The sequence below is a fragment of the Lacerta agilis genome, chromosome 5, assembly GCF_009819535.1.
Source record: "Lacerta agilis isolate rLacAgi1 chromosome 5, rLacAgi1.pri, whole genome shotgun sequence".
NCBI classification, from domain to species: Eukaryota; Metazoa; Chordata; class Lepidosauria; order Squamata; family Lacertidae; genus Lacerta; species Lacerta agilis.
In genome coordinates this window covers 57,239,758-57,254,418 of record NC_046316.1, presented here as the reverse complement: position 1 = coordinate 57,254,418, position 14,661 = coordinate 57,239,758, and the positions used below count along the sequence as shown (strand labels likewise).

Sequence of the window (14,661 nt, the reverse complement as noted above, 5' to 3'; positions counted from 1 at the left end):
CTTAACCAAAGGAGGGCTCCACCGGCTAGCACAGAATGAGAATGTTATTTGCTAAAGGACACATATTTTCTTGGAAATCAGTCACACTAGTTAATATTCAGTTACAGCTGATTAATATTCTGCAGCCTTTTAAATGCGTCTCTGGGAATGGGGTATTGTTTCGCTGTTTTGTTTTAATTACTTGTGTTTTTATCTTATATCTTATTCTGTGAACCGCCCTGAGATCTTATGATAAAGGGTGGTATGTAAATTTAATAAATAAAATAAAGTAAAATAATAATAAATATGAAGCAAGCAGAAATTAATCTGATAACTAGGCAGGGCAGAATTTACTTCTGGAATTCAAAGATTGTCTATTGCATAAAAGGTCTGAAGGTCTTTGTGGCTCATGAGGAAGTACAGAAAAAAAACACACATATATAGATTAGATTAAAGGGGAAACACACAGTAGAATGCATTTTGCTTTGTGTTTGCTTGCTTATGGGTACAGATGTATCCTGGAAAAGAGGAGACTGAGATGAGATATGATAGCCATCTTCAAATATCTTAAGGGCTGTCACATGGAAGAGGAAACATGCTTGTTTTCTTCTGCTCTGGAGGGTAGGACTCGAACCAATGGCTTCAATTTATAAGAAAGGAGATTCTGACTAAACATTCGAATAAACTTTCTGACAGTAAGTGCTGTTTGGCCGTGGAACAGACTCCCATGAGAGGTGGTGGATTCTCCATCCTTGGAGGTTTTAAAGCAGAGGTTGGATTGCCGTCTGTCATTGATGCTTTAGCCGAGATTCCTGCATTATGGGGGGTTGGACTAGATGACCCTGGAGTCCCTTTCAGCTCTAAGATTCTATGCCAATTTTCTTAGCTGCAAATGTATTGTGTGCACACAATCTCTGAGGACTAAGGCGAGGGGTGGCTTTGGTGAGAAGGGGAGGGGCAGGTGGCTTTGGGAAGATGTAATGGGAGGGTGTGTGGCTTTGGCAAGGGGTGTAGGTGGGTTTGGCGAACAAAGTAAGCAAGGTTACAGCCCCTAGTTTATACGGATTGAGCATAGGTGAACTGCCAATCTTCCCAGCGAAAGGAAATCTGCTTGGCTAAGGTTCCCAAATCAGATTAGCAATCTCCTTTTACAACCAGATTCACAGAATCATGATACCATCCTTGAGAGATCATTCAAAGGAACCACCCCATATCATTACGGTATAAAAATGTCACCACTGTGCTGTCTTCCAGGGTGACTGCACTTCCTGTGAAGGCCGTAATGATGCCAAGGAATACGCTCATATTCGCTCTGCCATGAAGATCCTGATGTTCTCTGATTCTGAGCACTGGGACATAAGCAAACTGCTGGCAGCCATTTTGCATCTGGGGAATATGGAGTTTGAAGGTAAGTCCAGCATGTGCGCCTACACACACACACACACACACACACACACACTGACCAAAGAGGAGAAAATAGGGGTTAATTAAATTACCAGGCTATACCTTGAGCAGAAAACAACATTTTATTATCTAAATAAGAAAGTGCAGAGGAATGTAGATACGTTACCCTGAAAAGGATCTCCTTATTATACATACTGTTAAGATGAATGCTTTGTGATACTTGTGTGTAGTGTAGAGGGAAAAACATTTTAGTTAGAGAAGTTGGGTAATTCAAAGTTGTATTTCACAGTTACCACAGAACAGATTGCCCGTATGTGGAAAAGCAAGAAAACTATGAATGCTGCATGGGCTGTTTCTGTAGTGATCTTCAGGGATCAACATTTTGAGAAGTGGGCAGGGGATGGCGGGTATATTTGCAAGGATCCTACCTGCCACAGCTGAAAAAAATCACCATTTTAATTACTGGCACTACTTAATGTCTGTACAATATATTACATTTCCCTGTAAGAAGGTTTGGGGACCCATACCTTAAGGGGCATCTCCCATTTTCCACATGGATTACGAACACAAATACCATGGTGTCTTAGGGAGATTGCATTATTCTTCTTGTGTTGTTCCTTTCTTTAGCCTAATGGCTGCTTCTTGAATGAGAAAAAGTATGATACATGCTTTATGTTATAAATGATCACCAAGCTTTGCTTTTTCCTTTATCCAGCTGCCGTGTATGATAATTTGGACTGTTGTGCTGTGCTGGATTCTGCACACTTTTCCATTGCAACTAAACTGCTTGAGGTATTGGCGTTGCGCATGAATATTATTTATTTAATCCCTGCAACCTTTCCTCCAAAGGAACTCAGGGCAGTGAATATAGCTTCCCACTCCATCGCAAGCGCTGTGGGCTTCATGGATGAGTGGGCATTTGAAACTGATCTCCCAGCTCCTAATCTGACATTCTAACCACACTGTACTGCATTGTCCCCTCCCAGTTTTTCCCCTTCTTGTAGGAACATGCACACTTTTTGCCATGTTGTCTTCTCTGCTTAGAGATCGCATCTTGTGCTCTCATTACCACCAGCCACTGCTATGATGGCAGGCTTGCCTTGCCTTGCCCTTGCTTTCTATTAAAGGTAAAGGTAAAGGACCCCTGACAGTTAAGTCCAGTCACGAACGACTCTGAGGTTGTGGTGCTCTTCTCGTTTTACAGGCCAAGGGAGCCGACATTTGTCTGCAGACAGTTTTCCTGGGTCATGTGGCCAGCATGACTAAGCTGCTTCTGGCGAACCAAAGCAGCACATGGAAACGCCGTTTACCTTCCTGCCAGAGCAGTACCTATTTATCTACTTGCACTTTGATGTGCTTTCAAACTGCTAGGTTGGCAGGAGCTGGGACCGAGCAATGGGAGCTCACCCCGTCGCGGGTATTCGAACCGCCGACCTCCAGATCGGCAAGCCCTAGGCTCTGTGGTTTAGACCAGTGTTCCCCAACTTTGGGCCTCCAGCTGTTTTTGGCCTACAACTCCCATCATCCCTGACCACTGGTCTTGCTAGCTAGGGATGATGGGAGCTGTAGTCCAAAAACAGCTGGAGGCCCAAGGTTGGGGAACACTGGTTTAGACCACAGCGCCACCTGCATCTCTATTAAGTGTCTTTATATCCCTTCTCTTGAAGGAGGCGCTGCCCTTTCTCACCAGATCTCCTGCTTCTACAGAAAATGACGCAATTCAATTGTCATTCCTACAGGTGGATTCAGGGGAACTCCACAGCAGCCTTACAAACCACTCGATCATCATCAGGGGAGAGAGCGTCTCTATGCCCCTAAGTGTAGCCCAGGCTGCTGATGTGAGAGATGCCTTCGTAAAGGTAAAGAAGATAAACAGCTCTCCCCATGTGTGGTTCTCAGCTATGTTTTGTAAACAGCTTTGAGGTTTTCTTACAATGAGACAGTGCATACATCTTATGAATAAATAAATAAAATAAAATTGAAAAGGTTGTACTTGTCATTGAAGTTTAATAACAGTCTCAAGACAAAATCCTACAAACAATGTCCTGTTTGGTATTCCAGCTTTAGCATCTGATTTATTAAGGAAGTTTGAAACTATACAAGCCTACAGCTATAATGCTTCCTAAATCAAGAGAGGAAAAAAATCTCATTTTTGGCTCTCATCCATGGGCTTACTCTCAAACAGTGAACGTTGCATGTTTTTCTTGATGTCAGTGGAGCTGGTATTTCAGCACAGAATGGCAGAACGTGGAGGGAGAGGGATGGCATGTTGGCATCTGTGGATGTCTTATTTATTTATTGCAGTGTCCTGTGTGCATGGCATTTACTGCAACAAGATGGTATAGTGGTTGAGATGTGATGAAACAGGTTTGTACAGTGTGAAAGGAACATTAGAAAATGGGACAGAAGCACTAGCCTTATAATCAGCCAAACCAATGCAATGAACCCCACATGTGAATGCAACTTGTGTTAAATACCGTGTTCTTATGCACCTTTTCATTACCCAGGGGATCTATGGACTCCTCTTCCTCTGGATAGTTAATAAGATCAATACTGCAATTTACAACCCACCATCTCAGGGTCATAAAAAAACATGCAGGTCCATTGGGCTACTGGACATCTTTGGCTTTGAAAATTTTACCACCAACAGGTATGACATTCAAGTTTTAACTGTTTTGTGGGATGTTTTGAGAAATAGCACGCCATGTCAGAAACAAATTGTAACCATTAGTATTGATGGAAGTTACATTTTAAGTTAATTCATCTCCACACTGAAGATGATAGATTGAGGTCCACTGATACAGCTTCATGCTGAAATGAAAGTGTGTGGTGTTTTTACTTGCCCTTGATATATGCTACATTTCATGAGAGCTGCCTGGTGATTCAAGGTTTTTAGTGGATTAATCAGTCTTTTAATTGGTTACTCGGCCAGTTGTATTTCTCATTAAGTGTATATTTTACCCAAACCTCAATATCTGAAGGCTATGAAGGACTAGAAGGGAAGATTATATTAATAATATAAATGTTCACGATAAATAAGAAATAATTGTGTCCCTGCAGTTTTGAGCAGCTGTGCATCAACTTTGCCAATGAGCATCTCCAGCAGTTCTTTGTAGCGCATGTCTTCAAGTTAGAGCAGGAGGAATACTTGGCTGAGCATATCGCCTGGAGTCACATTGACTTCACGGATAACTGTACCGCCTTGGAAGTGATTGCACTCAAACCCATGAATATTGTGTCACTCATTGATGAAGAAAGCAGGTTCCCTAAGGTGAGCATCGTGTTTTTTCTCCAGGCTGCCACAGGGAATTAGCTTTGTTTTTATTTCTTCTGTTGCTATATTGTATTGATTTGTGTTGCGTGTTGTGAATCTAGCCATGTAGCTTGCTTGGCTCTCTTGCTTTAAACATCTGGTGCTATTTGCTGTGCAGGCAACCTAACAGAGACCCCCTCAGGTTTCTGTATCTCTAAAATATTTCCTGACTCTAAAAATGTTATTGCCACATTGTTGCATCTCAGGAAGTATTTTGCCACACATTTTCCTTGTTTGTTTTGAGCACGTATTAGCATTCTCCCCGACCCATTTTAATCTCATGTTGTGGTTTGCTTCCAGGGAACAGACACAACCATGTTGCACAAAATCAACAATCACCATTGCAGAAGCAAAATCTACATTCCACCAAGAAGCGTCCATGACACAGTCTTTGGTATCAACCATTTTGCTGGTGTTGTTTATTACCAGTCTAAAGGTAAGTCAATAATAGAAGCTCCCTGTCCCAGCATTATATCATCTATCAATTCAAAGAGAGTTCCTTTTTTCTGTTTCAAATCCGGCAGATTGATACTGTCAGACTAATTCTTGGTTGATAAGCAGCTGTTTCATTACTTTACTGAAGTGGTGTGGTGGGCAGGATCCATTTCAATGGAGTGGGAATGGCCACTATCAAATAGAGAGGAGGGAGCATGGCCAAGGGAACTCTGTACGATACGGAAATTGGCATCAAGCAGAAAGGACTGATTTACCTTGCTTCTCCTTTCTTACAGGTTTTCTTGAGAAAAACCGTGACATGCTTAGCTCTGACATCCTGCAGTTGGTTCATTCATCCAAAAACAAATTCCTCAGGCAGGTCTTTCAGGTGGAGACACCCGTGAATGTGATTCCTTTTGGCCGTGGGAGCATCAGGCATCTTGGAGTAGATCCCACCCTCAAGGTTAGCCCCCCCCCCCGCAGCACTGACTTGAAATATAGATGCCCCCCCAGCCTCTGTTTCTTAGACATTCTAGCTGCCCTTTGCCTTCTGTGTCAATTTTAAGCCTTTGCCATATTGTAAATGTAAATAGTAGTAATAATCCTGAGCTATTTATATTAGATATAGCTGCTTTTTATGGGACGCGGGTGGCACTGTGGTCTAAACCACTGAGCCTAGGACTTGCTGATCAGAAGGTCGGCAGTTCAAATCCCCACAATGGGGTTAGCTCCTGTTGCTCGGTCCCTGCTCCTCCCAACCTAGCAGTTCGAAAGCATGTCAAGTGCAAGCCGATAAATAGGTACTGCTCCAGTGGGAAGGTAAATGGTGTTTCCGTGCGCTGCTCTGGTTCTCCAGAAGTGGCTTAGTCATGCTGGCCACATGACCCAGAAGCTTCCTCAGACAAACGCCAGCTCCCTCGGCCTATAGAGCAAGATGAGCGCCGCAACCCCAGAGTTGTCCGTGACTGGACCTAACGGTCAGGGGTACCTTTACCTTTATAGCTGCTTTATCCTATAATTCAGAAAATACTTTCCTAGTTAGAATAAGTGGTTTGGTCATAATATGCAGTTTTGTTATCCTAGGGTTACCAGATTCAAAGAGTAGAAATATATAGCAAGCAAAGCAACTTCTACAGTTACAATCACTCCTAGACTGCATACACACTATATCTTTAAAGCACATTCAAAGCATATTCCCCCCCAAGGAATTCTGGTCACTGTAGTTCCAATTCCCAGCAAACCTTAATAAACTACAGTGCTCAGAATTCTTTGAGAGGAAAAGGGTGCTTTGAAGTTATAGATTGTACACAGCCTTGGCCTGTTGTGAGGGGATGGGGTCCCCTGCAATTCTTGTATGACAGGTATGGGGAGGATCTGCATGTTTATTGACTGCAAAACAGTGGCTGAGGAGGAGCAAGCCCAGTCCAACTAGTGCAGGTGTTACAATTTTTCAGTCATAGCACTGGCAAATCAGGATGAGGCATTTTTAAGGATTTAGCTAGTGTGATGCAGTGGTTAGAATATTGGCTCTGAACCAGGGAAACCTAGGCTTAGATCCCTCCTCACCTGTGAAGCTCATTGGGTAATCTTAAACTAGTCAACATCTCTCAGACTATGAGCTCACAAGGTTATTGTGAGTACTGTATAAAATGAGATAACATCAGTCTACATTGTCCTCAGCTATTTGGAGAAAGTATACACGGTGGCTGTTCAAATTCAGCCATCATGTTGCAATAGCATTGTAGGGACATTATTGTGGTGTTGTGCCAATACAAGTGTTTAGGATTTATCCACATGATGCTCTTTTCAGATTTCCCCCTGCACTATCTTCAATCTACCTGTACTGAAACATCAAATAATTGCTGTGCTGTACTTATTTTATCCATCTGTTCATTTCCTCCTTTATTCTTTCAAAATTCTACCCTTTTTCTTTTCCCTTTTGCTGTCCTTTTGCCACCAGTCATTGTCCTGCCGGGGTTTTGTGCAATCCAGAACATCACCTGCTGGCTTTGGACAGGTAAACTGCTTAGAGAAGAAATGCCATGATTAGAAAAAAAGACCTAAAGTCACCATCTGGCTTTAATTATTTCTGTAGCAGTTGTGAGTTTGTGCAATTCCAATTTTATTTCAGTAGGCTGGAAGGGGAACTATTTCCTTTGGATTGTGCCTACTGTTGGGAAAATTCCAAGCATTTCCCTGCAACTCTGACAAAGGTTGCTAAGTAGTTAGTTACCTACAGAACATGCATGTCCTGTTAGCCAGTGTTTTTCAACCTTTTTTGGGCAAAGGCACACTTGTTTCATGAAAAAAATCACGAGGCACACCACCATTAGAAAATGTTAAAAAATTTAACTCTGTGCCTATATTGACTATATATAAAGTAATTCTCTTGAATTTTTCAATTTTTCCCACGGCACACCAGGCAACATCTCGCGACACACTAGTGTGCCGCAGAACAGTGGTGGAAAAACACTGCTGTTAGCCACATTTCCCCCATTCTGGAACATATGCTCATGCTAACTGAACTTAAGCTTGTAGAAATAAGACACTGAGAAACTGACATTGAGAGATATGCCCATGCTTAGATGCCCTTCTTTCTTTGCAGGAAAGCACCTTGTGTGTTTATCCCTTTCTGAAAACAACAGCTTCCACAATACAGTAATTGCAAGGTTTCAAGGCTGTTTGAAAAGCAGCTGCCACCTGCCCTAGTTAGATATTTTTCATCTTTGTATACATACAGCTGCTCCTTTATCTTTTGCTTCTGAGCTTTTTTGGGGGGTTGAAAACCTGAACCTGGGCTGTTTTGGGAGAAAGGGCAAGATAGATTTTAATCAGCAAATTTAAACAGGAGCCCCATACCAAGTGCTGTTTTTCCCAGCAGTTTGCATATGGCCCAACAAATCAGCTGGTTGGTGGCCCCTGCAAACCTCCTTTTGGCTGAGCCAGGTTTGTACATAGTATATGATGTCAAGAGTAAGGCAGTTGGTTGTGCCTTGGCTTACATGGTATCATGTAGGAGGACTGGTGGGCCTAATTAGACCTACAGGCTGAAGGTTTGCCACCCCTGGACATAGATGTCTGTTGAAATACAGAATGGAAGATCCCTTTTTATTTTATTTTATTCATCCACATTTGTACTCCTGGTACATACCGTACACAATTGTATTCAGATATTTTCAAGCTATATAGCTTTCCAGTGCTTAAAAACTGAAGGAAATTACCAGAATAGAGTAAATACATCCTGAATAATCACAATTCTTTTGCATCAGTTCTTCCAAAATATAAATATATAAATGTATAAACATTAAATATTGAAGTTATAGGATAAATTTATGCAAACGGTAAAAAGTCCACTTGTCTTGCTATTCCTAACTTCTTAATGTATCTTGTAGTTACTATTATTAACATTATTTTGTAACATTGCTACTAGTTTGCCTGTATTTACCTGTTCCCACAACTTCCTATTTATGTCAAGTTCATTGGGGTTTTTGAATGTTCATCCATGCCTTAGCATGCATAATTCTTGCTGTCGTTAAAATATGTAATATGTGTTTATTCATAGTAATTTTGTTTCATTTTACCTCCTTTATTCTCTTGGTTGGCATGTCTTTTCTTCTTTAGACTTTTATTCTGTCCACAGTTATTGTTTCCCCCCCTCAGAGCAGGCAAGAGCTACCCCTATGTTATTTATTACTCTGTTGAATTTGCACATCTGAGTTGCCACTCCACCATATTGTGGCATTAACCATAACACTTTTACAACCTTGAGATAATTAAATGTTTGTTTGTAACCTAGTTCATAGAGGGTGATTTCTAACTAATTGGTCTATTCTGAATATGAGTAATGCTGGATATTACCCATAGTTCTTCTTTAAACTTTTCTGTTCTTTGTTTAAAGAAGTCAAAATATCCAACAATAAGTATCAGATCAGCTCCAGTAAAGACACATTATACCACCCTCTCTTTTACATTTGTCATTTTTCCTTTAAACATCTATGCCTGTTGAAGAATTCTGAGCAAGTTGACTGTTGGTATGATAAAAGGATGATTTCCTTTAGTTTTTTATTTTGGCCATTGGAGGGCAGTAGTACTTCATATATAAGACCAATAGGTCCCACAAACCATGTTGAAAAGGGAACCTCAGGTCTACAAACATAACAGGAGAGGCAATGGGTATACCAGTATATGTTCCACAGCTGCAGACACACATTACAAATGTCCACTAGGGGGACACAGTAGACATAGAGAGAACTTGTCAGTCATAAAAAGTATGGCTTTTTATTACGGGCACATTCGCCAGCAATATTAAGAACAGAAAATGCATTCCTTGGATTGTTTTTAATGTGAATGCAAAGCCGTAAGAAAGGGCTTTTCCCTTTATGGTTGTATTAGCATTTTCATTATTGGTTTGTCTATACTACAGCATCAAGCAAAATGTGCCTTATTAGCATTTTATTATTTCAGAGTAAACGTGTGTAGGATTGAACTGTGAATATATATATATATATATATATATATATATATATATATATATATATATATATATATATATATATTATACTATATATATTATACTATATATATTATATAGTATATATACTATATATACTATATAAAATATGCAGCATAGTCATTGAATGCATGTGGGTGTTGAATTGATATTCAAGGCATGTGGTTTGCTCTCCCAGGGATCAGATACCACCAAGCGTCTCTCTACGTTAGGGGGGCAGTTCAAACAGTCCCTGGAGCAGCTGATGAAAATCCTGAGTAATTGCCAGCCGTATTTTATCCGCTGCATCAAACCCAATGACTACAAGAGGCCAATGGTAATATTTCATTAAAATATCTTGATCAAGCTTTTGTCTGTAGCATCCGTTGGTTTGAAGAGAAAGGACATTTGTTTGGTAGGAATTATACAGTTAGCAGAGGCGGGGGATGGGGGCCAGCCCCTCAAAAAAATATTCCAATGAAAGGGCCAGCACCCGCCCCCACCCCAAGTTTTGCAGCAGCTGTGCATGTTGCGGGGCGCACTTGTGTCACACGCACACCCCATGGCATGTGTGAGTGATGTCAGCATGCCACTGCCACGGGGTGTGTGTGTGCACGACATGAGCATGCCACAGGGCATGCTTTCAACATACATGCATGCAGCAGGGCATGCATACAGTGTGCTGACGTCGTGTGGCCCTGCCCCCCTCCCAGTCACGGGGGCAAGGCAGTGCATGTGACAGGGTGCTTCCAAATGAGGGCAGTGTCCTGCAGATACCACATTCAGATCTAATTTTCTTTAGGTGATTGGCATTCTAGGGTTCAATAGGCTGGCCCATTCATTTTGGTGAAAATTTGTATTAACAGGCAGGTACAAAGTGCAAGTAGATAAATAGGTACCGCTCCGGCGGGAAGGTAAACGGCGTTTCCGTGCGCTGCTCTGGTTCGCCAGAAGCGCCTTAGTCATGCTGGCCACATGACCTGGAAGCTGTCTGCGGACAAACACCGGCTCCCTCGGCCAGTGAAGTGAGATGAGCACCGCAATCCCAGAGTCGTCCGCGACTGGACCTAATGGTCAGGGGTACATTTACTTTTACCTTTACAAATGAGATGCAAGCAAGTGCGTGACTCTAGCAAATGTACGGCAATATTGACATCCCTTGTTCCCTGCTGTGCTTGTTCTGGTATCCCAACTTGACTGAAAATGTGAAAGAGATAAATATATTTTTCACTAGTCCCAAGATGAGGTGTGAAAAGAATAAACAGGAACACTTAATGTATATGATACAGAGCCGAGGTTGTTTATGTGTTCAATTTTGCTGCATGTTTTTATTTTTTTATTTTCAGCTGTTCGACCGAGAACTTTGTATCCGACAGCTGCGCTACTCTGGAATGATGGAAACCATCCGGATTAGGAAAGCTGGCTACCCAATTCGCTATGGCTTTGCAGAATTCTTTGAGAGATACCGAGTCCTGCAGCCAATGTCTTCTCGTGAGCAGGCAAGTTAGCAGGACTGATCAACCTTATTACTGCAGTAAGAAGCATATTGATTTGTAAAACTTGAATCCCTTTTTACTGCTATAGTAATCCTATTCAGTAAGCATATCACCAATAAGGGGATTACATTATTTATGCCTTTCTTAAATCATCCTTTAGCAGTTGCAAGAATTTATATGGCAATATTACCAGTGATATAAATCTCACTGATTCTAGTGCAAAATGGCACTTCCAGAGCATGGCCAGAATCTGAAATGTCCATTTCATAGTTATTTATCATGAGGCCTCTTAAGTTTCGAACCAAACATAAATGTGACAGTTGATTTACATTTCAGCTGAAGAATGATGCTCGCCAGTGCTGCATTTACATCTGTGAGAAGGTGATAGGAAAAGACGATGAGTGGAAAATTGGAAGAACCAAAGTATTCCTGAAAGTATGTTACTGGTTTAATCTAACAGTTTTGTCCACTTTGAACAGCCATGGCTTTCCTTAAAGAAGATTCTCCAAACAACTCTCAGCACCCTTAACAAACTACACTTCCCAAGATTCTTTGGGGGAAGCCATGACAGATTATAGTGATACGACACAGCTTTAAATGTGTAGCACAGATAGGGCCTATGTGAGAGCACTGTCCCCTCAGGTCTGTTTGATCTTTTATGAACCGTTTCTCATCGCTTCTGTGTAGTGCACCTGTGTAGTGGTGCACAGGGTTCAGTCACAACTCAGTAACTTGTAGTTACAAGTCATAGACCTTGTCTTCTCCTGCCCAAATTATTTCTGTGGACACCCATGCATGAGAGGAACTTACTCTCCATCTTGAAGCTGAGACTACAAGCTGACCTCATGGCTGTTGTAACACCCAGCCTAATTTTTTTACTTTCCCCTCTTGTTCCCCTCACCTGGATCTAAATCGGTTGACACTAGATGACAAAGCAGAAGTGTTTCCTCCATCTCCATCACAGATTCTCTAATACATTTTGTTGCTAAGAGCAATAGAATAACTCGTATATTGTCCTATATACAGACTGATTGGTTCAGTTTTGTTACAACCCTTTTATACTTGGTGATTTTTAGATTAGATTAGTTGGTGATAAACATGTAAATTATTATTTTTTTCCATTCTTTAATAGGACTATCATGATACAGTACTGGAGGTGCAGAGAGACAAAGCACTCACAGAGAAAGCCATCTTAATTCAGAAAGTGCTGAGAGGGTTCAAGGAAAGGTAAAAATGCTTTTTAAAGGTAGTAAATGAAATCAGGTTGTTAATTTCCTTTGTGTATTTTACCCATGGGGAGAAAATTGCATTTTTCTTGGGTTCGGTGCATGTGGCTTTTTTGTGTAGGTGGGGAGGAGGGGGTGCAGTTCTGGGTTTATTCCACTAGACCCACTATTTTGGGATTAATGTTAGCATATTGAGATTTGTTTTGTTTTTGTTTTGATTCCTTCTGCCTGCAGGAAACAGTTTCTGAGGCAGAGGCGCTGCGCTGTGGTTATTCAGACAGCCTGGAGGGGATATTGCTGTCGGAAGAACTTCAAGATGGTAAAAAGCTTGTCTGGATCTTTCAGATAGTTATCAAAATGGGCTCTGCATAGCCAAACACGCTATTCATAGGTTCTTACACTAAAAGACCTAGAAAACTCAAACATTACTTTGACTGGGATTCAAAGCGTCAGCTGCACAGCTACTTATGGAACTATTTATGGAACTTCACACACCTCAAACTATATGGTGGGCTGCTTTTGAAGTGTTGCAAGTTGTGCTATGGCACGATATTCTGCTGTGCAAAGGGGAAAGTGTCAAAAAATCCCCCTGGATGTGCTTTTCACATAGTTCTTTGGATCCCTGTCATGGTTCAGTTCTTGTTTTTAACGTAACAACTGTCTAGGGTCTAACAGATGGCTGATTTATCTGGAAAAAAACCTGTTGCTTGCATGTATTCCTGATGTGTTTTTAGTATATATCGACAGAGGTGGATAAGATAAATTTGGTTTTGTCACTGTAGCAAGGACCTCCATGAGATGCTTTCAAAGACAATGGAATATTTATTTGAAGCATTTTTAACCTGCTGTTCATTCACCTTATCGGTTTCTTCTCTTGTGTGGTTAGATCATGTTGGGGTTTGAGCGCCTGCAGGCCCTTTTCCGGAGCAGGCAGCTTGTGAAGCAATATGAGGCCGCCCGGGCAAGTGTGATTAAGTTCCAAGCTCTGTGTCGAGGTTACCTGATGCGCCAGAAAACAGCTGAACAGCTGAAAGCTGTGTGCGTGATACAGGCTTATGCCAGAGGGATGTTTGCTCGCAGGAGCTTCCAGAGAATGAAGAGAGAGGTGGGTACGGTTGGATCGTAATCAGCACATGATGCATCATAGTAGGAAAGCTTGACAGCAGCCAAACCCTGCGAATAGAGAGTTGGCCTAGTGATGACTTTAGTATCCTCAAGGTACAAAATAACTGAACATTACATAATGCATTTAATCACGACCCCCTGCTTACTACAGTTGAGGGTGAGGTCTTGGAATTCTTGACAAGGTGATAAGAACAGGATTATTTAAAATACATATCAATTCAAATTGTTTGTGTTCAGGGTTAGATATATTGGCCTCATTCACATGTCACAAGCCACGGTTAAGAGGCTTGTTTAGCTCTTCTTCACTGGAACATGGAAGAAACAAACCACAATCTCTGGCTTTGCTTTATGTCCCCTGAACCATGTTTTACTGCAACAAACTATGATCAGTGAACCTTGGCTGCAGATCATGCATTGTTGGCAGTGAAACAAGCTGTAATCCTTGGTTTGAATGTATTGCAAATGCAGAGTACATGGTTTGTTTCCTCCCAGTACTAGCAGGGATAAGTGAAAAAGTCCTCTTAGGCACAGTCACACTAACCATTATCTGAAGAAGTGTGCATGCACACGAAAGCTCATACCAGGAACAAACTCAGTTGGTCTCTAAGGTGCTACTAGAAAGAATTTTCGATTTTGCATTAACTATGGTTGACCAGGATGTCACTGAATGTGTTTTGCCTTTAGCACTTAACAATAAATTTTTAAAAACTGTTCATGGCCGAAATGATATGTGATGACTTTAAAAGACATTAATTTTCCAAAATATTTTTGAGACCTCATAATCAAATGCAACTTAAATACAGAATGAAAGCTATTGGTTTATAAGGACACCAGTATAGATACTTAGTTTCTAACAGTAGTATTTATTAATTATAAAGGTGAAACTGGTGTTTTATTTCAGGGATAGCTCGGTTGGTAGAGTATGAGACTCTTAATCTCAGGATCATGAGGTTGAGCCCCACGTTGGGCAAAATATTCCTGCATTGCAGGGGTTGGACTAGATGATCCTCGTGGTCCCTTCCAACTCTACGATTCTTACGTTCTTGATGCAATAATAGTGTATTCGTGGTGCATTTATTCTGCTTTATTAGTTGCTCTGTGATGCTTCCCTGCTGCTACCATATTATTGCTGTCTGGAGAGGATACAGCTCAACAAAAGCAGAACAAAAATAAACGAGAACATTCCTGGTGTAA

The 14,661-nt window shown here is 41.3% G+C and overlaps 1 protein-coding gene across 5 annotated transcripts in view; it reads left to right on the top strand.

The window, feature by feature from the left end:
- The window catches only part of MYO7B (myosin VIIB), a 55,037-nt gene that overhangs the window by 8,479 nt on the left and 31,897 nt on the right, over positions 1-14,661 (top strand). For 4 of the 5 annotated variants that reach the window (XM_033149981.1, XM_033149979.1, XM_033149978.1 and 1 more), the window contains 14 exons: positions 1,234-1,387; positions 2,099-2,175; positions 3,123-3,242; positions 3,891-4,033; positions 4,444-4,654; positions 4,997-5,132; positions 5,428-5,594; positions 7,092-7,148; positions 9,820-9,957; positions 10,967-11,119; positions 11,453-11,551; positions 12,249-12,343; positions 12,577-12,661; positions 13,229-13,447. In XM_033149981.1, coding sequence (XP_033005872.1) covers positions 1,234-1,387; positions 2,099-2,175; positions 3,123-3,242; positions 3,891-4,033; positions 4,444-4,654; positions 4,997-5,132; positions 5,428-5,594; positions 7,092-7,148; positions 9,820-9,957; positions 10,967-11,119; positions 11,453-11,551; positions 12,249-12,343; positions 12,577-12,661; positions 13,229-13,447 — 1,854 coding nt within the window. The remainder of the gene's footprint in view (positions 1-1,233; positions 1,388-2,098; positions 2,176-3,122; positions 3,243-3,890; positions 4,034-4,443; positions 4,655-4,996; positions 5,133-5,427; positions 5,595-7,091; positions 7,149-9,819; positions 9,958-10,966; positions 11,120-11,452; positions 11,552-12,248; positions 12,344-12,576; positions 12,662-13,228; positions 13,448-14,661) is intronic. The other variant, XM_033149980.1, reaches the window with a different exon arrangement.